Genomic DNA, 24,114 nt, shown 5'->3' on the forward strand with positions numbered 1-24,114 from the left:
TAAATATTTTTCTGTATTTTGCAAACCGAAGATTTCTACCTGTGTTCTTTCTGTGGCGGCATGGGATAAGGTATGAATCTGACTTTTGGAGTTTTGTAAGTAAAACAATTAAACTTCGTAATGTTGTGGTCTGTTCAGTGTGCGAAGGGCAGGGAGAGGAAGTGCTGCAAGCAGACTAGAATGGGAAACTTAAAAGGTCCAACAGCCTATTATTCCCACACTTCACTGTGCTGCATGATTCTGTGATTTTAAACTGCTGGGGAGGCTGCTTAATCCCACACTTTGGATCTAGAGATCTAGCCAATTCTTTTATTAATTACCCCACACAGATGATCTATTCCCACCTCTGCCTGGAACTTTAGAAAGCTGCTGCCAGTCATTGTAGACAATACTGAGGTAAGTCGACCTATGCTTTGACTCATTATATGGCAGTTTCCTATGAGACATCCATTCATTTATGGTAACAAGGTGTTTCTGAGCTGAGATCTTGTTTGACCTATGATAAGATCTAATAATGGTTTGCAATGACAAAGCTAGGTTTGCAATGACAAACCTAGACAGCATCTTAAAAAGTAGAGACATCACCTTGCCAACAAAGGTCCGTATAGTAAAAGCTATGGTTTTCCCAGTAGTGATGTATGGAAGTGAAAGCTGGACTATAAAGAAGGCTGCTCGCCGAAGAATTGATGCTTTTGAATTCTGGTGCTGGAGGAGACTCTTGAGAGTTCCATGGACTGCAAGAAGATCAAACCTCTCCATTCTGAAGGAAATCAGCCCTGAGTGCTCACTGGAAGGACAGATTGTGAAGCTGAGGCTCCAATACTTTGGCCACCTCATGAGAAGAGAAGACTCCCTGGAAAAGACCCTGATGTTGGGAAAGATGGAGGGCACAAGGAGAAGGGGACGACAGAGGACGAGATGGTTGGACAGTGTTCTCGAAACTACCAGCATGAGTTTGACCAAACTGCGGGAGGCAGTGGAAGACAGAAGTGCCTGGCGTGCTCTGGTCCATGGGGTCACGAAGAGTCGGACACGACTAAACGACTAAACGACTAAACAACAACAACAACAACAACAACAACAACAACAACAACAACAACAACAAAGATCTAACAAAGTGACCATATCGTGAGCTGAAACAAAGAGAATCATCTGCTTGCTGTAATCAATTGACCTATATAGTATGCTGCGAAAGGGAAGCTTCTGCTAGTTCATTGCTTTCTGACTCCTCCTTGATGTTGCCACTTAAGCCCTTACATTTGAGATCTTCTGGCAATTTTAAGTTGTCTAGTTCTTGCTGTTGGTTTTACCTTGGCTCTTGCAATTGCAAGATTGTGTTCTTATTCATCACACTAATCCTTTTATGGATCGTGCTTTGACAAATGTCCAATAATTTATGCAGAGTTAGCATAATCCTTCCTCTCTATCCCTTTTGTTGATGCATGACAGCTTTGTGACTTACTTGCTTTTCTGGGCTTTTTATGATGAACTCAGAGGGGCTTATGTCCTGGTAGACATACATACTATTGCATGGTAAATGTCATTTAAGACTAGGGAATAAGATTACAGTAAAGCTGCAATTCACTCAGGGATTATGTTCTGGGGACTGCGCCTAAAGCCAAAATCGCATATAGTCAAAACCCATTGGGTTCAATGGTGGATGGGAATATCAAAGTCATTTTTCCTGTAAACCTGCCCCCTTTCCCACTCCCTTTTATTTTATTTTATTTTATTTTTTGCCATGAGTGTAAAGCTTAATGTGCACAAGCTAAATGTGCACAAGTTACTGTATTTCTTTTTTTATTATTATATTTTTATTGGTTTTCAAATACAAAAACACATTTATACACTCCATACATCTTAATTACATCTTACTTCTCTTTTTGACTTCCCTAAATTTGTCTGCAATTCCTTCCCTTTATTACTTTTTACACATTTCTACCATTTTAACCATTTCCCATCACAGAGCTTCCTTAAAACTTACAAACATAATTTGATTATCACTCAGTTTTTGCATATATTGGATAAACTGTTCCCAATCTTCTGTAAATCTTTGATCTCGTCGATTCCGGATCCTTCCTGTCATTCTATCCAGTTCTGCATAGTCCATCATTTTGGTTCTCCATTCTTCTATCGTAGGTAGCTCCTCCTGTTTCCATTTCTGGGCCATCAATATTCTTGCTGCGGTCACTGCATATAAGAATAACTTCTTTTCTTTCTTGTTTATCTCATTACTTGTAATGCCTAGTAAGAATGCTTCTGGTTTCTTAACAAATGTATATTTCAACATTTTCTTCAATTCATTATAAATCATCTCCCAAAAGCATTTTACCTTCTTACATTCCCACCACATATGAAAAAGGTACCTTCTTTTTCTTTACATTTCCAACATTTGTTACTTGTCTTATACATTTTTGCTAACTTCACAGGTGTTACATACCATTGGTACATCATTTTCATAACATTTTCTTTTATAACTGTACATGCAGTGAATCTTAAACTTTCTTTCCAGAGTCTTTCCCAGTCCTCCATTTGTATGTTATACCCTATATCTTTGGCCCAGTCAATCATAACTGATTTTACCTCTTCATCCTTGGTACACCATTCCAATACTATCTTATACATTTTTGCTAAAATCTTATAATCATTGTTCAATATTTCTGTCTGAAATTTTGATTCTTTGTCAGCAAAACCCCTCTGGTTTAGATCCTTTCTGAACATCTCATTAATTTGAAAATAATGCAGCCAGTCGTTCACATAATCCTTAACTTCTTCAAATGGTCTCATTTTCCATTTTCCTTCACTTTTATATATTAACTTCTCATATGTCACCCATCCCCCTGTCATATTGACTTTCTTCACGCTCATCGCCTCCAATGGCGACAACCAATATGGAGTTTTTTGTTCTAACAAGTTTTTATATCTTTCCCACACTTCAATCAAATACCTTCTTATAATGTGATTTTCAAATCCTTTATGGACCCGTTTATTGTCATACCACAAATACGCGTGCCACCCAAATCTATTGTCAAAACCTTCAAGATCTAATACATCCATATCCTCTAATTTCATCCATTCCTTCAACCAACAGAGGCAAGATGCTTCGTAGTACAATTTCAAGCCTCCTCTTTCTTTTGCATCTGTCAATATCTTAAATTTTATTCTCTGCTTCTTACCCTGCCAGATATACCTTGAAATTTCTCTTTGCCAATTTTTGAAAATCGCTGCCCCTTTGATTACAGTGGTGCCTCGCAAGATGAAAAGAATCCATTCTGCGAGTCTCTTCGTCTTGCGGTTTTTTCGTCTTGCGAAGCAACCCTATTAGCGGCTTAGCGGCAAAGCGGCAAAGCGGCTATTAGCAGCTTAGCGGCTTAGAAAAAGGGGGGGGGAAGCGAAAAAAATTGCAAGACTCGCAAGTCTTCCGATGCAAGCCCATAGGGAAATTCGTCTTGCGAAGCGCCTCGAAAAACGGAAAACCCTTTCGTCTAGCGGGTTTTTCGTCTTGCGAGGCATTCGTTTTGCGGGGCACCACTGTACTGGAACTGTCTGAAATAAGAATAACATCTTCGGTAGCACATTCATTTTTATCGTTGCAATTCTTCCCCAAAATAAGAATTTCATTCTTCCCCACACCTCTAAGTCCCTTTTAATCTTATTCCATGTTGGAATATAATTATTCTGAAACAAGTCAATACTCCTGGGGGTTAACCAAACTCCTAAATATTTAACTTTCTTAACCACTTCTATTTCAGTTTGCTGCTGTAATCTGATAACTATCTCCTGGTCTATATTTTTAGTAATTGCTTTAGTTTTTTTCTTATTCAAGACGGTGAGTGGGGCCGTATGCCTGCTGTGCCCGATACCACCCCCGAATTTTTGAGGGGGATGGGGACATTAGGCACAAAACCCTCCCGTGGGTCAGCACTCCTGGACGCCATCTCTGACCTGCGCCACTAGCTGCGAGAACTTCAAAAGAAACGATTTGGCAAGAAGGAAACGCACATACTTCAGGAAATGAGGAGGAGTGAATACTGCAACAAAGAGGTCTCTGGAAAAACAAGATTTAATTTATGAGAAGATACGTGAAGATACGGTATGGCAAAGACTGATGGGGGAGGGGAAAAAACGTTTTATTTTACTTATGTGATTAACCCCACGAATCCCCTCCCTTCAAGAGTCAAAAGCCAGAAATGAGGTTTTAAGGACTTAAGCTGTGAATCTAAGGCTGTGTGGAGATAAACTTTCGAATCAAAGTATGTTTTTAGAAGACTGTGGAATGTATAAGAGCTTTGTTCTGACGCAGTTAAAAATGTCGTCGTCACCATCTTGGGAAGCTCTGTAGGAGGAATAAGCCTGGGAGGACAGTAAAAATCGTGGGAGAGACTCATCAAAGAGGCTTTAAGTACGACAGAGCTATGAATTTACGAGGGAAAAAGTGATCTTATCTCCGAAGGTGATAATTTATGGGAACCATTTGGATGGAGGTTCACGACGGGAAATCTACGCAGGAGCATTACCGGTGTATATCGGCTTAAGGAGACCATCAGGAGAGACCATAAAGGACAAAGAGAAAATATTTGATTAAGAAGTGATGTGGAAACAGCAAGATAAGACTGGAAAGAACTATGAATATTGTTTGGACTGTTTGAACATCTATTTGGACTTATTTGGACTTATTTGGACATTAATGCAGAAGTAAAGATTAGATCAGAATCCCTCCTCGGATCTGGAAGTATGGGACCCCCCAACAAAATTTAAAAATTCGGCACTGTAATTTGGAATTTATGAGATGTGGTTTGATTCGATGTGATTGGCCGGTTAATATTTTTTAAAAAAATAATAATAGTTTTTTTCTTATTCAAAATAAATCCTGCCAACTGACCAAACTGGTCAATTTCTTTCAATACTTCTGTTACCGTGTTCATAGGGTCTTCCATACAAGTTACTGTATTTCAGACACCACTGGTATGTTATCAATGGTTCAGTTAACCCTTTCAGTGTGCATACCAGGCTTCATCAATCTAATATCCTCAAACTGTTTTGGACTACAATCCCCATCAGCCCCAACCAGCACAGCTGTAATCCAAAGCAGCTGGAGAGCACCAGGTTGATGAAGCCTGTTATAGCCTTGCAGAACTTCAATTGCTTTCATGTGTGCAAATTTTCTGTAGAAACAATTTGGAGTTTATCCCAATTTCTGCCACAGTGTCCCTGTACCCTTCTGGATCAGCTTAGAAAACATTTTGATTTCATCATTTCTATAAGGATTTCTGTCTCTCTAGGCACCCACTCCAATAACGTGCCATTCCTTCATGTGTATCAACTGCTGTAAAAGAGGGATAAAAAGGTAAAGGGGCCCCTGACCATTAGGTCCAGTTGTGGCTGACTCTGAGGTTGCGGCGCTTTATTGGCTGAGGGAGCTGGTGCCAGCATGACTAAGCCGTTTCTGGTGAACCAGAGCAGTGCACGGAAACGCTGTTTACCTTCCTGCCAGAGTGGTACCTATTTATCTACTTGCACTTTGACGTGCTTTCGAACTGCTAGGTTGGCAGAAGCAGGGACCGAGCAACAGGAGCTCACCCCGTCGTGGGGATTCGAACCGCCGACCTTCTGATCGGCAAGTCCTAGGCTCTGTGGTTTAACTCACAGTGCCACCTGCGTCCCTTAAACAAGGGATAAGGGGTGTATTAAAGGCAGAAAAAAAAAGAGCTGAGAAAAGTCAAACTTAAGACACGGAGGGCCAAAATAAATGAGTATAAAAAATCAGGGCAGTGGAGATATGCTATGGGGAGGGTAGAATGCCTGCAAAACTTTGGGTGATGTTTAAAATTGCATAAATAAGCCTCATAGGAACCTTATGATGCAGATTCTTGGGCTGGATCCAGACATATCAAAGAAGTTGTAAACTCATACAGGGAAATCTGGTAAGGAAAGACGGGACTCCACGGTGCCATCTGGTGTCACAGTGTTATATTGCATATACAATGCATATAAAACACTTTTTTCTTTACCAATTGAGCCGAGTCCTCGGACTTCCTTAACAAAGGGATAAAGAGGCTCACCAAGTCACTGCTACAAAAAACGGAGTAGACTTGGGTCTCTGAAGGAATTCTAATATTAAGCTGCTGTATTGTTCAGGGCAATAGCTTAGGACTGCAGGGCTTCCCTTGAGACCTGATGTTGCAGCTGGTGCAGAATGCTGCCAGACACATATTACACATATGGATGCCTCAGGGGAACTGCACTGACTGGGCTACATTCCAGGTCTTGCTACTTACGTATAAAAGTTCTTAACAGCTTGGGATCAAGTTATCTGAAAGATGGCCTGCCCCCCATCATCTGGATGTATTTTACGCATGGCACCACACCCTACAGAATGTCACAGGGCAGCTTAGAAATGCTTTTAAATAAATAATATAAATAAGGAAAGGATTAGCAGGGAAAGTGTAGGTGAATTGTCCCTACTGCTTTGATCAGTGGCAACTGCCATTAAAGTACAGTGGTACCTCAGGTTACATACGCCTCAGGTTACATACGCTTCAGGTTACAGACTCTGCTAACCCAGAAACAGTGCTTCAGGTTAAGAACTTTGCTTCAGGATAAGAACAGAAATCGGGCTCTGGCAGCATGGCAGCAGCAGGAGGCCCCATTAGCTAAAATGGTGCTTCAGGTTAAGAACAGTTTCAGGTTAAGTATGGACCTCCGGAACAAATTAAGTACTTAACCTGAGATACCACTGTACTAATAACAATGCTGTGACAAACAAACTCCAACATTATTTGTGAGATGCTTGTCAGTAAGAGTGTGTGTGTGTCTTAGAAGCTATCAATATTAACATCTGGTACAAAATATAGAAGGGCAATTTATTTGCTCCGTATGTTTATCTGATAGGCCTATCTCTGCTTCATTTCTCCCAGAGTTGTTTGAATAACTTGTTCAAACACTGGCCTTGTGCAAATAGCTCAGCGCATGCAGTGCTTTAGTGTATTTTGCCACGATTTGCATTTCATAAATGTTAGTGCTTAATATTCTCATTTATCTTCTTTGAAATTTGAAGAAATGACACTTGCCCACATCATAAATTCCTGAGGCCCAATTCACAGCTAAGCACTGTGTTGACACCTGCTCCCACAACTTCATCAACAAGCCCTTTTACAAAATTTGTCTAGAGTGAGAAAATTTGCTCTTAACCTATGAACACTGGTTGCCCGTACCTGGTAGGTGCAAACCACATTTTTTATTGGGGACTCAGCCAATTTATCATTCATGGAGAATTTCTGGATTAATGGTTTGTGGAAGGGAATTACATTTGAAGTCAATTTAGCTGTTAGACAAAAAGGCAGGATATAAATTATAATAACGATTACATGTTTTGTATTCTTTTAAGCCCCGAAAGCACCAAAAGAGCAGGTGCATTTTAAGTGATTTCTTCCTCTTGGGGAAAGATATCTGGATAAGTATACAAACGAAAGAATAAAGTCAAAATCTAAATAAAACTATTTCTATCACATTTATATGAAAGGATTTTGAATATTTACCAAAAAAAAGTCTGGCGAACGGCAAATAAAATAACCAACAGCCAAGCAATCTTACATGCCTTCACAACACTGCAGTGCAGACAGTGTGTGATATATCACATAAATATATTATAAAATATCTAGCTGTGCTGACTAAATATATATTTCAAATGCTAACTGCACCACAGCAATGAAATACAAAGGTATGGTTGTCCAAAACGTTGAAATCTGGAAGATGCAGACAGTTTGCAACAGATATATTTCAGAAAACGTACTAGACACGTTTCAGTTTATAGTCTTCTTCAGTGACATACTGTGTAGCAGAAAGCCAGAACCCCGCCCCCCTTAGATGTGCATTACTTCACTTCCTTCAAAATGCAGTAAGCCAGTCCTGCTGCCTTTGGGATTCCACTTGTTCAGGAGGACCCTAAGGATCTGCCCCCAAGTTCTGCCCTGATAGCATCACTCTCTGGTGTGTTTCAGTTGTTCTTTGTCTCCCTGGCTTGCCTCCTTCAGCTCTTGCTCAGCTCCTGGTTCCCCTGCCGACGGCTGCCCTCAGCTCACCCCGACAAGAGATGCTCTGTTCTATCCTGCAGATGAATGTTTACTCGTATCTACAATGGAGTGGCGGGAGGTCAACCATGAGGGCTTCTTAGAAACATCGGCCTGGTCGCTAAAATGCTCCTGTTGTATTACAGCTGGTGATTACCAGCTCCTGCAGTACATGTAGGGGGACAAGGGGAAGAAGATTTCATTTGGTGGACTACTTTTGATAAGAGGATGCAATACCAACTGGATCTTTGTGTGATCTTTATTAGCCTTGATAGTTAGAATCTCCATTTACAAAGGCAGCATACATCTGATAGCCAGCTTCTGAGAACAAAAAGAAGGGATTATGGCAACTTCAAAGCACGCCTGATTTCACAGTGTGGAGAAGGATGTAACATGAAGTGTTTTTACTCAGTATCATATTTATTCAAATGTTAAGAATAGGAGAAAATGTTTTACGATAAGCACTTTTAACCGAGAGCTTATTTGACTAAAAGCTGATGATTAATCTATTTGTGCTCCTTTAATCAGGTTGCAGCCTTAATTTCTTGATGCACAGAAAGGATGTTCAGTCCAGGGTTCAGTCCAGCTTGGTGACTATCCCCTTCCATCCCATGGGGCAACTTTTAGGACTGCCCACCTGCTACCAGCTGATTGACATGTGGGTGGTTCTGCCCACCTGTCAATGTTGTCCCATGAGGTGCAGAGTGATAAAGATCAGGATTGCCAGGCCAAAATCAGTTTTTTTTTTCTTTTAAAATATTTTTTATTAAATTTCCATTTACCAAATCAAACATATCATACCAATTAATCCAAATTATAACAATACAAATCATAAAATCCAAATATTTTCCAAATTATAAATTTTTGTGGGGGGTACCCATGCTTCAAGATCGGCAGAAGTCCAATAATCTATATTTCTGCTGCTTTGGCGTTACAATGATGTTCCCAGTCCCATCTTCTCATCTCTTTGTCGTTACTCATTTTCCTTCTCGGTCACCTCCAAGTTTTCTCCGCAAATGGATTGAAAGAAACAGTCTTGTTTATATTTCTGTGTGGACTTTGTAATGCTCTCTCGTAGATCACTCACATAAATCCAATAGTCCAGGAATTCCGTTCTAGCAGTCATCTTGTTGCATTCCGATGAAATACAGTCTAGATGTCCGCTCATTAACTTCCCCAGACCCGCTGCATCGTTAATTAGTCTCTTCAGGAGGGTTCTTGCCCTTTCAAATTTACGATCCCATCCTGATAACAGATTGGGGCTCGCCCTCCATAAGACCATTTATCATGCAACGAAGGTCTGCCTGTCCAAGTCGGATCTCATTTCTTACTGCGTCACAAAGAGAGCCTCTCTTCTTTCCAAATCTTTCACAGAATAAAACCTTTAATTCATATTATTTTTCCCCACACAGTTTATTTTTAGTCCCACTTGCAATTGGTCATTATGGCAGTTCTTCTAAGGGGGAGGGTTGTTAGGTAAATCATGTTAAAAAAGCAGAAAGTCCCCCCCCCTTTCGTTCCGTTCCACATACCAATATGTCTGCAATTCTTTGATGTTATCTCTGTTCCTTCCGTCCAATCTTCATCATCTCAGTGGTGGAATTATTTAGCAGATAAAACACTCCTGACCTCGCTTGAAGCATGTGCGTTTACTTCTCCAAATTTTTAAACTCTTAAGCAACGCAACCAGTTTCGCTCTTGGAAGCAGCGTCGGAGAGTTCCAGAGTCTGCATGAGGGCTTTCCGCCCAGTGCCTCTCACCCCCTCCTTCTTCCGAACTCGGGGGGTGATTTATGGCAGCCGCGGGCGAGGACAGCATTTTCCCAAACCCCTGGGAAGACGGGGAGACTGATTTACTCCCCATAATCAGCCTCTAATTACCTCGTGCAGGCTGGATAGATGGTATTGTCAGCCATCTTCCAAGGCGCCCCTAGCGGGGCCCCCGGCCAAAATCAGTTTTCAGTTGATTTTACACTCTCTGTTTTAGGCTACAATCCTCACCCCACTTACCTGGGAATCTGCCCCACTGAATTCAGTAGCACTTACTTCTGAGGAGGCATAGTTAGGATTGCACTGTTATTTGCTTTGAAGACATTTAGGCACGTCTCAGCAGCACCTAAGGGTAAACGTGTATAAATTGTTCCCACATTTCACTTTCTGCATGCACAAGTGAGTTGGCAGGACATTCTGGTGTCTTCAGACTGTATTGTGCTTTTGTAAGAAGCTGCTCTGAGGATCTGAACCAGGTGCTTGAGGTGCCAAACATGTGATACCTCTTATCTTGGTATCTGTTACTAGGCAGTTACAGATTACATCGACCACATAAAGTACCGTAATCGCTATAGTCCTTTGTAGCCATGGATATTCAAACGTCCACTTTTACAGCATGTTCCATAATGTTCAACTCAGCTATCAACAATCTTTTCTGAAAACATCTATTATTGTAGTCTTTTTGTTAGTTCTTTCCGCAGCATCATACAGTTCTTTTTTAAACACAATGCACCAATCTTCTTCGGATCTCTTTTTTACTTTCTAAGAGAGAACTTGGTAAATGCACCTATGTAAATAGTCAACCCCTCCTTTTAAATATGGTACTAAATCGTTGGATTATTTGTTTGGAAAAACATGCATTTCTATATAGCAAATTAATCAAGAAACACTAAAATACATTTAAAAATCCCAGTGTAAAACTAGGATGCCTTGACTGTAAAACGTAAGATATCCAAAAAGCTTGGGGCAGATGATTTTTGAGATGTTTAATACTATTTTATGGTAAATGCATAGGCCAGGGGTCAGCAACCTAAGGCCCATGGGTCACAAGCGGCCCACGGGGGTCGTTTAATCAGCCCACGAGCTGCCCCCGAACCGAACAGCCTGCTTGGCAAGTCCCCACATGCTGCACTACACCAGTGCAGCATTGTGTGGGGACTCGCTTTCGCGGCGCCGGAAATTGTGTCTGCGCAGACACAGATGCCAGAAATTGCAGGCCCACGGAGGGATCTCTGCTGGAGTGAACCAGCCCAGGCAAGGTAAATGTTGCCAACCCCTGGCATAGGCAAACACAGGATACAAATGGCTAATTGTGGAAGGAAATTTTAGGTTGCTGAATTAAGACAGGAAAGGACAACACTTGAGATGAACCCTTGCCCCCTCAAAATATAAGCTCATATTTTTTTTGGGAGGGGGCGGGGGACACGGATAGAACTTAACTTTCTTAGTGTGTTGTTGGATAAACATTTTAGGAATTTTGTACTGAACATTGTGTTAGATTTTCTGGCTTTTCATTTATTTTATCTGTATTTTAGCTGGTTGGTTTGATCCTTTTTAGTATTAAGTGACTGACAAATGTAACAAGCAATAATGAGCTTTATGCAGTGACCATCAGCTTTAATCCCCATTTCCTTTGTATAATTTCTGTTCAGTTTTTCTAGAAAAATGATGTTTATATATACAGGCAATCCTTGTTTTGCTTGGGGGTTACATCCCAGATCTCTGAATGCGTTGGTGGAGCCTGCATAAAGTGATCCACCCTGCCTCTGTTCTGCCCTTTTAGATACGGTTTAGGGTTAGTTCACGGTTCAGTGCCGTGCACACTCATGTGTCAATTAGGTAAAGGTAAAGGGACCCCTGACCATTAGGTCCAGTCGTGACCAACTCTGGGGTTGCAGCGCTCATCTTGCTTTATTGGCCGAGGGAGCCGGTGTACAGCTTCTGGGTCATGTGGCAAGCATGACTAAGCCACTTCTGGCAAACCAGAGCAGCGCATGGAAACACCATTTATCTTCCCGCTAGAGTGGTACCTATTTATCTGCTTGCACTTTGATGTGCTTTTGAACTGCTAGGTTGGCAGGAGCAGGGACCGAGCAATGGGAGCTCACCCCATTGCGGGGATTCGAACCGCCAACATTCTGATCAGCAAGTCCTAGGCTGTGTGGTTTAACTCACAGTGGACACACACAAATTGGTCGTTGTCTTGTCTGTATTTAACGGGCCTGGGTGACTAGAAAGGTCTTTACCCGGCACCAAAAATGCCTGAAAGTTGGAGTCAGGTGAACCTCTCTGAGAAGGCCATTCTACATCCAAGGTTTCACCATTGAAAAGGTCCTCACTGGCTACCCACCTCACTGTGTTTGATGGGGACACTTGGCATAGGGTTCCTGAAACAATATCCAGGTTGTGATAGGTACCCTAGGAAATGAAGTGCTTCAGCAATCAGTCATGTTACAAATTCACATATTTGTTTAGAGTAAATCTAAACTTTTGCTTGCCCAAGTTGGGTACATGTTCCTATCTGCCTCTCAGCTTAAGTGGCATAACTCCTTAAAATCCGAAATCATTTTGTCTCCCCGCCACCGCGAAAATGATCTGGAACCTAAACTGTTAATAAATCAAGTCAAGCAAGTGCTGTAATTTAAATGGTGATTCTTCTCTTGGAACAGAATTTTCCTTTGTCTGTAGAAAGCACCATTATCATTGTCAGCCACACTCAGCAAGAAACACATGTTTGAACAACGTTATTGTTTGTAGCTGCTCATTCTTCAGTATGGATTTTTCTTTCAGCTCTCGCTCCTGCTATGTAACCTCATCAATTTGCCCGGAGAAACTGATTTGTAGAAAAGCTGACGCAAGCAGCTCTGCAAAATGTTTTCCTTGGCAGGGATTCATATACATATTGGCTAGCTATACATTGTATTTTCAACATTATTATTTGTTGTTATTTGTATTGAGCTTGCCGACGTTGCCACACGCTGCACAAGGGTTAATACGCAGCCCTTCCATACCATAATAGAATGGTCTCAACAAGGCTGCAATCCTATCCCCCTAGCTGGAAGCAAGCCCCACTGAATTCAGTGGGATTTACTACAGAGTAATTATGGATGTATTTAGTACACAATAAAATTATAACAGCATCTGGGGGAAGACATCGTTCTGCATTAAATCAAGTGTTATGCCTCTTTCTGCACCTGCCTGATTTGACAGAACCCTGACTCCACACACTAGTATTTATTTAGCTCCAGGCACTAACAGAAATAATGCAAATACAATAAAATACAATAAAGTCGTGTGGGAGTCAAATACAAAATAAAAAAATAAAAAACAAGGCAGATAAAGCAATAAAACAACCAGTTAAATCCAATGTCATGTTGTTGGGCCAGAGGCCTGTCTAGATAAAAATGTCTTTGCTACAATGACTTCTACTCAGAAAAAAATATATCAATTCCTCTAAACATGTCTACTAAGAAATCCCATTGAGATCAATAGAGATTTCGTCTGGGTAAATAGTTCTAGGATTATTGCTGGAGCAAAAGCTTCCCCAGCAATTTTACAGCATTTTCCTTGGGAGATCTCATTGCCAACTATGCCCTATAACACAGGAAGGACAGCACCCCTTGTTTGAAACGATACTTCCTTGCCCTCCAGTCCCAGGAGTCTCTTGGCCATGTTAATGCCAAATTTATCTCTCTCAGCAAGCTCAAGGTGCCATGATGGTTAAAAGGATGTTTGAAGCGCTCTTGCATGCATATGGAGTTTCAGGACCACTAGCTTCCCCCCTGACTTGACATTGCTATCAAACCTACCCGCTTCACAGTGAGAACTATGGCACCTGGAAATGACCTATATGGACATTGCTGGTTTGTAGACAGACCCATAATCGAGGCAGGGAATGGAGAGAGTAGAGAGACTGCAGCCCTAGAGGTGCCTGAAGGAGTTCCCTCACCAGATCTAGGGGACATAAGCTAGAAGGACAAAAGCTGGAATTTGAAAACAGTTGTGATTAGAGTTCAAGTCAAGTTCTCCAACTTTGACTCTAGACCCAGGGGTCAGCAACCTTTTTCAGCCGTGGGCGGTCCACCACCCCTCAGACCATGTGGTGGGCCGGACTATATTTTGAGGGGGGGAAATGAACAAATTCCTATGCCCCACAAATCACCCAGAGATGCACTTTAAATAAAAGGACAAATTCTACTCATGTAAAAACATGCTGATTCCTGGACCGTCCGCGGGCCGGATTGAAAAGGCGATTGGGCCACATCTGGCCCCCGGGCCTTAGGTTGCCTACCCCTGCTCTAGACTTGGAACATGGAAGTTGTAGTTTCAGAGGAAATTTTCATTTCTTGTTCTTCTACTTATCTCTTTCTCAGTCTTGCTCTGAGTCTTCAGTGTCAGTCCATGTAATGCTCCTGGATCCAGTCCAGTTAATATAATCAGATTTTAAGCAGCTTTAGTGTTAGTAACTATATGTTGTATCCTTTCACAGAAGACATTAATTTGAAAGGGCAGTCCCATTAAAGGTTGATTGCTGCTGACCGAAGTTGCTCTGTGTATAATTTATAAAGCTACACCTTCTCTTGAGGCTCTCTGGACTGAGGTCTTTTTTTTTATTTTGCCAGTAAAAAAAAAAGGGGGGGGCATAGACTTTCTGTTGCTGCTATTCCACATTCTTTTCATCCTACTTGTTGCATTCTTAGGAATTTAAGAATTATGTCCCTTGGTCTTTTGCCTGGTTTGGGTTTCAGGTAAAGTGCTCCATGACATTGTTTAAGATCTTCTTTTGTTAATGCGAGATCAGGAATTAATTAATTTCACCATTATTATTTTTTAAAGATTGTGTAGTCAATAACCATTCCATTTTTCCTGCACTGTTAGTGCTCTGGATCATAGCAAGTTGGTACTTGATAATTGCAGAAGGTTTTAAGGCCTTTTGATGGGTTGGGAGAAAGCTCTAGGTTAATGAGCCATTTTGGTTCAGTGATGTACCCTCCCAAAATATAAATTGTTTAATACTTAGGAGCTAAACAGTCTTCAGTTATTGAACTATTTCAAGGAGTTCAATCCTGTTAATGCTTATTCTCCAACAAAAAAAAATGCAGCCTCTTGCTCCCCACACTTTGTCAATTACAAACCAGAGTTATTGTTTAAATTGGCCGGAATAGAATTTAGTTAGCCAATAAAAGTGTGTTGATGCTGCCTCCAGACATGAGACATGAGCCAGCCAAAGTCAAGCAATTTTAACTTTCAGCCCTTTTCTACTTTTCAATTTGGTTGTCCCCAAATTTATTGTGCTTCTTGCAACAACCTTCAGTTCAACAATGCTTGATCTGACTTTAGCTTTCACATCATACGGTTAAGAAACATTAACATCATTTATAGAACCCTGGGTTCTAAGCAGGCATCACATTCAGACAAAAACACAGACTCATTTGCAATTCTGTAATCATATGGGGAAAATTCATAACACCATCCCTTTCAAGGGAAGACTGTTTCCTAGACGGCTGTCTGAAATGGCTAACAGCTCTTCTTGGAAACAGGTTAACTAAGAAGTTTAAAAATTAAAAGCATACAAGGCAATTAATAGTTAGCTGCTTACGCATTTGCAAATGTATCTTCCAATACAAGTTTTCTGCTCTAGACTAAAAATGACCTCCATTCAGGCCATCAATATTAGCAATAAGGAAACGCGGGTGGTTCTGTGGTCTAAACCACTGAGCCTCTTGGGCTCGCCGATCGGAAGGTCGGTTAGAAACTGCGCGATGGGGTGAGCTCTGTCCCAGCTTCTGCCAACCTAGCAGTTTGAAAGCATACCAGTGCAAGTAGATAAATAGGTATCACTGCGGTGGGAAGGTAAACGGTGTTTCTGTGCGCTCTGGTTTCCGTCATGGTGTCCCGTTGCACAGAAAGTGATTTAGTCATGCTGGTCACATGACCCAGAAAAGCTGTCTGCGAACAAATGCCGACTCCCTCAGCCTGAAAGCGAAATGAGTGCCGCGACCCCATAGTCACCTTTGACTGGACTTAGCCGTCTGGAGTTTCTTTACCTTATTAGCAATAGGAAAGGCAACGTCTGCCTCTTCAGCTTGGTCCCAGAGCAAGGTACACTTCACCCTTGGTTATGTGAATATAACAATCCCTGTCGGCTCCCAGCTTCTTTCTCGTAAACTTGGGTTCATTTTATCAACCTAGACAAGTTGGATCTTCCCCTTTACACCCACCCCTCAAATACACAGGGTTGGATTCAACTAACCCAGCACACTAGCAGGGACCAGCACAAACACTCCCACTAGTGTAGCAGGGCTTCCTCCCTCCTTCCCCAAATCTGTTCTGGGGATAATCCCCATAACAGCATGTAGGGGAAGGAGGGGGACGGACTGTTCTGTCTGCCAAGCAGAAATGCTTCGGCTGAGGCCTTGAATTCCTGTCACAGAATTCTCCCAGCTAAAATTAACTTATAATTACGGTCAACCTGGATGCTTTGGGTGTTCAAACCCCCACTACCCCCAACAATTAGAGCCATATGAGAAACAGAGCAGGGCAAAGTGGTGCCACCATTGCCCATTTATGCCACCCTCTGTCCATTCGGGGCTGAATGTATGCGGCCAGTAGCTTGCTTTACTTGTATAGGCTCCCCGTACAATTTAGAAACACACAGCTCATGAAGTGAGGATGGGCGGTGAAAGTGCAATGGGTGGAACATGGCCGACAACCCTTGTTCTCCCCCCTCTCAATGCATGACAGGCAGGACTCCTGAAGAGGTCTCCTTTTCTGTAAGAAAGCTATGGAAACAACACTCCCGTTTCCAAAAGAACACCAACCATACACTTTCTCCTGGGTGGCTAGTGTTAGTCCTTGTGAATGAAAGCTACGGAAGATGGCCACCAACTTGGATGGCTTTAAAAAAGGACTGGGCAACTTCATGGAGGATAAGGTTATCAATGGCTGCTTGCTATGATGGCTATGCTCTGCCTTCATAGGCGGAAGCCATGATGCTTCTGAATGACAGCTGCTGGAAACTGCAGGAGGGTCTTGCTTGTAGGTTTCCCACAGGCATCTGGTTGGCCACTGTGAGATCAGGATGCTGGAGTAGATGGGCCATTGGCCTGATCCAGCAGGGCTCTTCTTATGTTCTTAGTTGACAGAAGCGAATAATCTAGAAGCGCAGAATCTGCCTGGTTCTTACCTTCACTTCTTCAGCCTCTGCTTGTTTATATATAGTATATATAGTTATATATAGTATGTAAATTAAGAAAATATAAAGACAGCCTCCAGTGCACTTTCATGCCAAGGAAGCTCAATCTTTCTTTCCCTTTCTCTCAAAACTGTTAGCCAATTGTGTGGGGAAAACAGTGCATGAAGGGCTCATCTCATCACACCCCAGCCTCACAAATGAATTTCCCATTCCCATTCCCATTCAGGGTCATCCATTAAGGAATATTCACATTCAGTTGTCAAATCTTAAGGTCCAATAAGCCATCACTTTTGGACAAACTCCTGACAGGTCCAGTGACAAACTTTTTAACACTGTATTTCTTACACACAACATTGATCAATGTACTTGGCAGCTGTGGTACCATAGGTTCCATCCTACACCTGGAGGAGCTGGTGGTATTTTTATTTATTTTTTAAGTGCAAAAGAATATGAATTGGCAGCAGATCTATTTTGATTTTTCATGACATGTCAGTAAGAAGCCAAAAATATAAACAGATTCCTGCTGAAATATTCTAAGTATTAGGCAACTGCTTGCATTTTTCCATCTCCAAATGACCGTTGTCTAAAAATAAATCTAAATTATCACAATGCCTCCAATCTTTAGTTAAATAGTAACTTTATCTCCTGAGAACATCTGTGTGTGGCTGCTGGCCTCCCTGCCACATGCAGGTTATTTTTAAAAGTCTCACCTTGCATTCAAATTTTAAATATGCAACTTTAAAACTTTTTTAAAATAAAAAACCCTGATCTCTTTAAATGATATTAAGTGCAGAGTACTGTATCCTGTCCTTTAGAAGATGCCAATGTATTACACCTGTTCAACCAATTAAGAGGGATGATTAAATAATTACAGTAAATAAGCAGTGCATTTTCTCCCTTGAAGATTTGTGAAGTGTTTCTAATTGAATAGTTGCTTTCCTTCTTCCCTTAATGCAAATCTTCAGAAGGCAAAATGAAAAAAAATTGTTTTAAAGTAGTTGCAACGTATATACTCAACATATTGTATTGCAATGTTAAGTTACAGCGATGCAGTTTGTATACAGAAAGGCTTGTTTCCATTCTTCCCGGTTTTCTGGAGAGGAAAGAAAGAAAACAACTCCTTGGCACTGTTCAACACATGATACGCGCTTACCTTGAAATCTTGTTATGAACCTGTGAGCACAAAATTAATCTCCCCTTCACCCTTCCTTTGCAACCAAGAGCAGAAATGAAAGACACTACACACCACAGTCTTTCAAATGCTTTAACATGATTTGTGACTATTGACAAGGTGAGAAAATAAAATCACGGGGTAGCAAAGCGTTCCGGGAATCTCGAATTTGAAGCCAGACATGAGTTCAGTTCAGCCAAGTCTGAGCTGATGCCGGAGGAAGAAGGGGAAACAAAAGATCCAACTCCCTGAATGGATGGTGATAGCTGGACCCGCCCCCCCATCTTTTTAGGCGTCAAAGTTTATCACTGAACAATGCAGAAGCAGCAAGGAGATTGAAAAAGGAGCCGTCAAAAGCAAGGTCAGGTGCAGGGAGCCGAAGTCTCACCAAGAAGAAAGAAAACATTGTTTGAGGCGCGCGAAGGTAATGACGCATTTCCATCTCCCACTTTTGACACCTCCCGACGGGACGGGGGAAGAAAGACCCAGCGCGGATGCCTCTCTTCCTAGAGAAGTGCCTAAGGCACCACCCGCGCCCACCGACGTGGGGCGGGTAGGTGGAGGCGCAGAGCCCCGTCGTCGTCGTCTCCCTTCGGTGCAAACCGGTTGCCCTCCCCCCTCCTTCCCGCCACCTCCCCCCGCGGTAATGATTAACAGCCCCGCGGGGAGGGCGAAGCGAGGGGATAAAGGGGGCTCGGCTGGAGAAAGGGGACAGACAACTCCAGCCGGTCCCGCGCCCGCTGCTCGCCGTCGTCGACGTCCGTTTCGGCCTCCCCCATGACTCGCGCCGCGACGCCAGGGCTGCTGCTGCTCCTCCTCCTCCTGGCCCGGGTGCTGCTACTGTGCCGCCCGCTGGCCGGGCTCCCCGGGCAGGGAGAGGCCACTTGGTCTCGCTTCGCCCGCCTGCCCTTCGAGGATGAGCTCTTCCTGGACGACACGTTCCCCGACGGCTTCCTGTGGGGGGCGGGCAGCGCGGCGTACCAGGTGGAAGGCGCCTGGAGCCAGGACGGCAAGGGGCCCTCGGTGTGGGACGCCTTCGCGCAGCGCCTCCCCCGGGCCGCCGCCGCCGCCGAGCCGAAGGCGCCGTCGGGGGACGTGGCCAGCGACAGCTACAACCGCGTCGAGCGCGACCTGGAAGCGCTGAGCCTCCTGGGGGTGTCGCACTACCGCTTCTCGCTGCCCTGGGCGCGCCTGCTCCCCAACGGCACGGCGCCCGCCAGCCCCGCCGCCCTGGAGCATTACGCGCGCTTCCTGGCCGGCCTGAGGCAGCGCGGCGTCGAGCCCGTGGTCACCCTCTACCACTGGGATCTGCCCCAGCGCCTTCAGGAGCTCTATGGCGGCTGGCAGAGCCCGGCTCTGGTCGGCTTGTTCCGGGACTACGCCGAGCTCTGCTTCAGGCACTTCGGCCAGCACGTGCGCTTCTGGCTCACCATGGACAACCCTTACCTCGTGGCTTGGCAGGGCTACGCCACGGGCAAGCTGGCCCCAGGCGTGCGGGGAGGGCGGGAGGTGGGCTACCGGGTGGCTCACCACCTCCTCCAGGTAAGGCTCAGCCGAAGTTCTCCATGAGTTTTGGCCACGGGGAGAGGGATGTCAGAGAATCATATAGAGTTGGAAGGGACCCCCCCCCCCAAAGGTCATCTAAGCCCCCTGCAACGCGGGAATCTCAACTTAAGCATCCATGGCGGATGCCTATCCCAGTGAAGGCACATAACCCGAGGAAGGGCGCCAAGGGAGAGTGGGGCCTTTCTTCAGTCACCTCCACTTGTGCTCTTTTCCGAGGCAAATGAATGACTGCTGCTGGCTCCTATTAAGTTAAGAACAGGGGTAGGGAACCGGTGGCCCTCCAGTTCAATGTTGCTGGGCTACAGGTTGAGCTGTAGTTGCCTCATCCCTGGCGTAAAATTTAAAACAGCCTTCCCAAACCTGGTGGCCTCCAGATGTTTTGGGCTATAACTCCCCAACCAGCCTGGGAATTGTAGGCCAAAACACCTGTGGGTTATTTTTAGTATATGTGCTGCCGATGCGAGCACAACACCTGTGGGTTATAAGGTTAGGGAAGGCTGATTTAGAGCAAGGGCAGTGCAATCCTAGGCCTGTTTACTCGTAAGCAAGTTCCAGTGTATTCCATGAGTCAGTGTGCGTAAAGGAGTGCAGCCTAAGATTTGCTACATGCAGCAGACGAGTGAGCAAGGCCCAACTTATCAACACTTAGCACCTATGGAAATATAAAAAGTAGGATTCACCCCACTGCCCTCCAGTCACCCAAATATTGGAAAAACACAAAGGAGGAAAATGGTCAAGTAAGTACATCTGGCTCTTGAAGATGACCTTCAAGCCTGTTCCAATACTGCTGTTCCATGAGACTATAACCTTCCCAAATATTAAAGCTCTATAGAAAACAATGGGATTTTTAACATTTCAGAATGCTGGAATTTTTTCCTATAGAACAAACACCTCAACTTCTCCAGCATGTACAGGACAGCTTGTTTGCTTGTCTTATCAGGACCTATTTAACTAGACTTATCCATTGCCCTTCAGGCACCTCTGGCCAAACACACCTTGCTAACTCCTGAATCACTCACTACTTGTGGCAAATCATAATTGGAACAATCCCAGTTTATTACAGAGCCAAACTTGCTAGGAGTGTACAGTATTATTGGTATAAGAGGTTGAACTAGAATGTTTTTATTGTCAATTGCGTTAATCTCCCATCCTTAATCCAAGGATTTTAGTGTGGCATATCCAAGCCATTCCCCCTGTTTTACTATCACAACAACCCTGTGAGGTAGGTTAGGCTAAGAGAGGAAGACTGGTCTAATGTCACACAGTGAGCTTTGTGGCCGAGTGAAGATTTGAACTCTGGGCTTCCCAGTGCTAGTTATAAACATTCCCCTGTCCGTACTGGCTCTATGATTTTAGTGTTACCACATTTAAATGCTTACAATTCCCTGTGAAGGTGAAAGGTGAGGAGGAGCAAATTAAATTCTCCCCACTAAAGTAGCAAGAGCAAAAATAAATGTGTAGGCTTGCAGAAGAATAGTAATGTCAGTCTGTTGCAGATCTTTGCAGTATCCTAAAGAAGTGCAGTACAATGTGATGCATATTTATTCAGATGTAAGTTCTATGTTGGATGAGACTTGCTTCCTAGTAAGTGTATTTAGGACTGCAGCCTAATTTATTGTGTCATGAGATTCTGTAGGTGACATTGTGGCTTATCAAAGGCATAGTTGAAAAATATAAACATGGATAAAATTGCATTTCATCCAATATTGAAAGGTGAGATGAAAAGACAAACACACATATCTGAAATCAGCAGTACAATACATTACTAGTAGCATTTATTCTATTTGAAAATGAACAAGCAGGAGAACCCACATGAATTGATTATTATATTAACCATGACCAAATCACAAAAGGAAGATATAATAGTGATAAATGAATGTGTTACACATACCAAGCCAAGTGCAGTAAAATGTGGCCACAGTCACAGTCACAGAATATACATCATCTTAACAGAGACATGAACATTGAAAATAATGTAGTTATTACTGGATGCACAAAAAGCAATCCAGTAGTCCAAATGTAAATTTCACACTCAAGAGATCCATCACTTAGCTAAGCATTTTTTAATTTAGTGGGACTTTCTCTTAAACAAATATGTACTGGATCACAGCCATCTATCCCACCCTTCTCCATCTCTACTCAGAAGTAGATCCTAATTTGTTCAGTGGGGCTTGGTCACAGGAAAGTGCGCATTTGATTGCACCCTTACAGCACAGTCCTGTCTGTGTCTACTCAGAAGTTCAATAGGACTTACTCAGGTTAGTGTATATAGGATTACAATGCCTTAGTTTTAAAGACCTGCAGTATTTCTCTATACGATTTAAGGTGAACAAGTTCTTGTATGTGGACTGGGATGAGGGCCAAGAGCACTTTCCCAATCAACATCCCTGCTGGCATCAGAGGTTGGCCTGGCAGTGATCTAAGCTCCTGTGGCACTGAGTTGCTCGTGATACATACCGTATTAAAAGCTGCGCTTGCAGCATCCAAGTCAGATGTGAGTAATTTCTATCAGCATGTCTACCAAAATTGGCACAGTGTGACAGCTTTGAGCACTAGATCATAAGCTTTGTGGTAGATAGGAAGCGATGTAATAATGATGTTGTGGCACATGCTGCTCTGTTAAGCAAAATTGAGAGGTGCCTGTTGCTTAGGGTTAGGCACAGAGAAGAATTTTGGATATATATATTTTAAGAGGAAAGCTATGTTGGAAATCTTTGGTCTATTATAAGCCAAGTCCACTGCCTCTGAATTGCACCTCAGACTGTAATCCCTCTGTGCCAGCCCTTTTAGTTTTCCTTCTCCATTGCTTCCCCAAAATTTGCAAGCTTAGTACTGTAGCCCATATATGCATACAAAAAGTCCCAGGTATAATACTGTACCACACATCTCCAGAAAGGGCTGGGAAAGATCTCAGGAAAGTTGTGGCTAGATAGAGGTCTAACTTTCTAGAATGCTGCTTCCTATGATTCCAAGGAGGAAAAACAGCAGCATCTACCACAGTTTTCGGAATAAAGTTGAGAGCTGTTTCAAAGATACTTCACTCGGCAGTAAGGGCTTGGAGCCTGAATTACTGATTCTGGAAGTATAGCTTAAAAAATTCTTCCCAACTCAGTAATAATAAGATTCCCAGAATTTCCATAATAAAGGAACCTGTGGCTCTTCAGATGTTGGGCTGTCTTTCTCATCCCTGACAAGTGATGCTTGCTGGAGCTGATGGCCCATAGAGTCAAACAGCACCTGAATGGCCATAGGTTACCCATCCTTGCTGTAAACAATGCATGTCCAAAAGCCTTCCTTGCAAAACACTGGAAGTGTAGGAAGAGCCCATGAATCCCATGCGTTATTTCAGCTGCTTCTGTCCCTCCTCTGTGAAACTTGTTAGTTTGGGAAATATGCCAAGTGGAGAGAGAGTCTACCACAGACAAAATAATCTGTTGCCTTTTAAAAGTATTGAAATGTCATGTTTTAAAGGTAAATTCAAATTTTAAAAAATAATAATCTGGGAAGAAGATTCATTTTGACTACAGCTATTTTTGCCATCCGTGACAAATAATGGAAAGGCACATTTTCCAGATATTTTGCCACTTCCTTTAGCAGTTTTTCATGATTTTCTTGAACTGCTGGTGAAAGATTGGTTTGTAGATATATCCCCAAATATCTAACAGAAATGCTTACTGCTGATTACCAGTATCTTCCACAAGATTAAAATTGGAACTAATCTGATTTTAAAGGTTTTTTTTAAAGACAGAAATTAAACTAATTTAGTTAGGACACTGATTCCTTTGGCTATATTAGTGAAAACGTAGCACCACCTGCATATAGATAAATCTGTCATGTGTGTCTGACCTAAACCTTTTAATTTTGTTCCATGCCCTCACTGCAATTGCTGGGGTTGCTACTGCAAATAAGATGGGGACTGCCATGTCCTTTATGTTAGAGATAATTCTGAAGTCTTCACATTAACTATAATAACTCTTGTTGAAGAAACCATCTAAATAGTTTGAATCCAACTCAAAAACTGATCCCCTCTTCTGTGCTGCATTCTGTGCTTTCTGCATAGTGGTGCCAAGGTTTATCTGAGATTCCACCCCCTTTCAGATATAGGCATAACAAAGCATTTAAGTACTGCTGTTTACCAGAAATTGAGGATGCACTTAATGATCCCTCATGAAATTTAGTTATCATTGTCTGTGGGACTTCCATCACTAAGTGATATTTATTTCACCTGCCCACGCAGTTCTCATGAACTGAGCTTTGTGAAGACATGTTTTCTCACACACGGTTTTCCCCTCTGCAGCTGGTGAAATGGTTCCAAGTGTGCCACATGTTCCATTATGTGAAAAT

The 24,114-nt window shown here is 42.8% G+C and overlaps 1 protein-coding gene across 7 annotated transcripts in view; it reads left to right on the plus strand.

Moving 5' to 3' along the window:
- The first annotated feature begins 18,234 nt into the window (after positions 1-18,234).
- KL (klotho) overlaps positions 18,235-24,114 on the plus strand; it is a 33,771-nt gene continuing 27,891 nt past the window's right edge. For 4 of the 7 annotated variants that reach the window (XM_079973472.1, XM_079973474.1, XM_079973473.1 and 1 more), the window contains exon 1: positions 18,235-19,746. In XM_079973472.1, coding sequence (XP_079829598.1) covers positions 18,982-19,746 — 765 coding nt within the window. In that variant the 5' untranslated portion in view covers positions 18,235-18,981. Of the gene's footprint in view, positions 19,747-21,979; positions 22,265-24,114 lie in introns of those variants that run through there. The other 3 variants (XM_079973476.1, XM_079973477.1, XM_079973475.1) reach the window with 3 other exon arrangements.

Source organism: Podarcis cretensis, assembly GCF_951804945.1.
Source record: "Podarcis cretensis genome assembly, chromosome: 4".
Taxonomy (NCBI): Eukaryota; Metazoa; Chordata; class Lepidosauria; order Squamata; family Lacertidae; genus Podarcis; species Podarcis cretensis.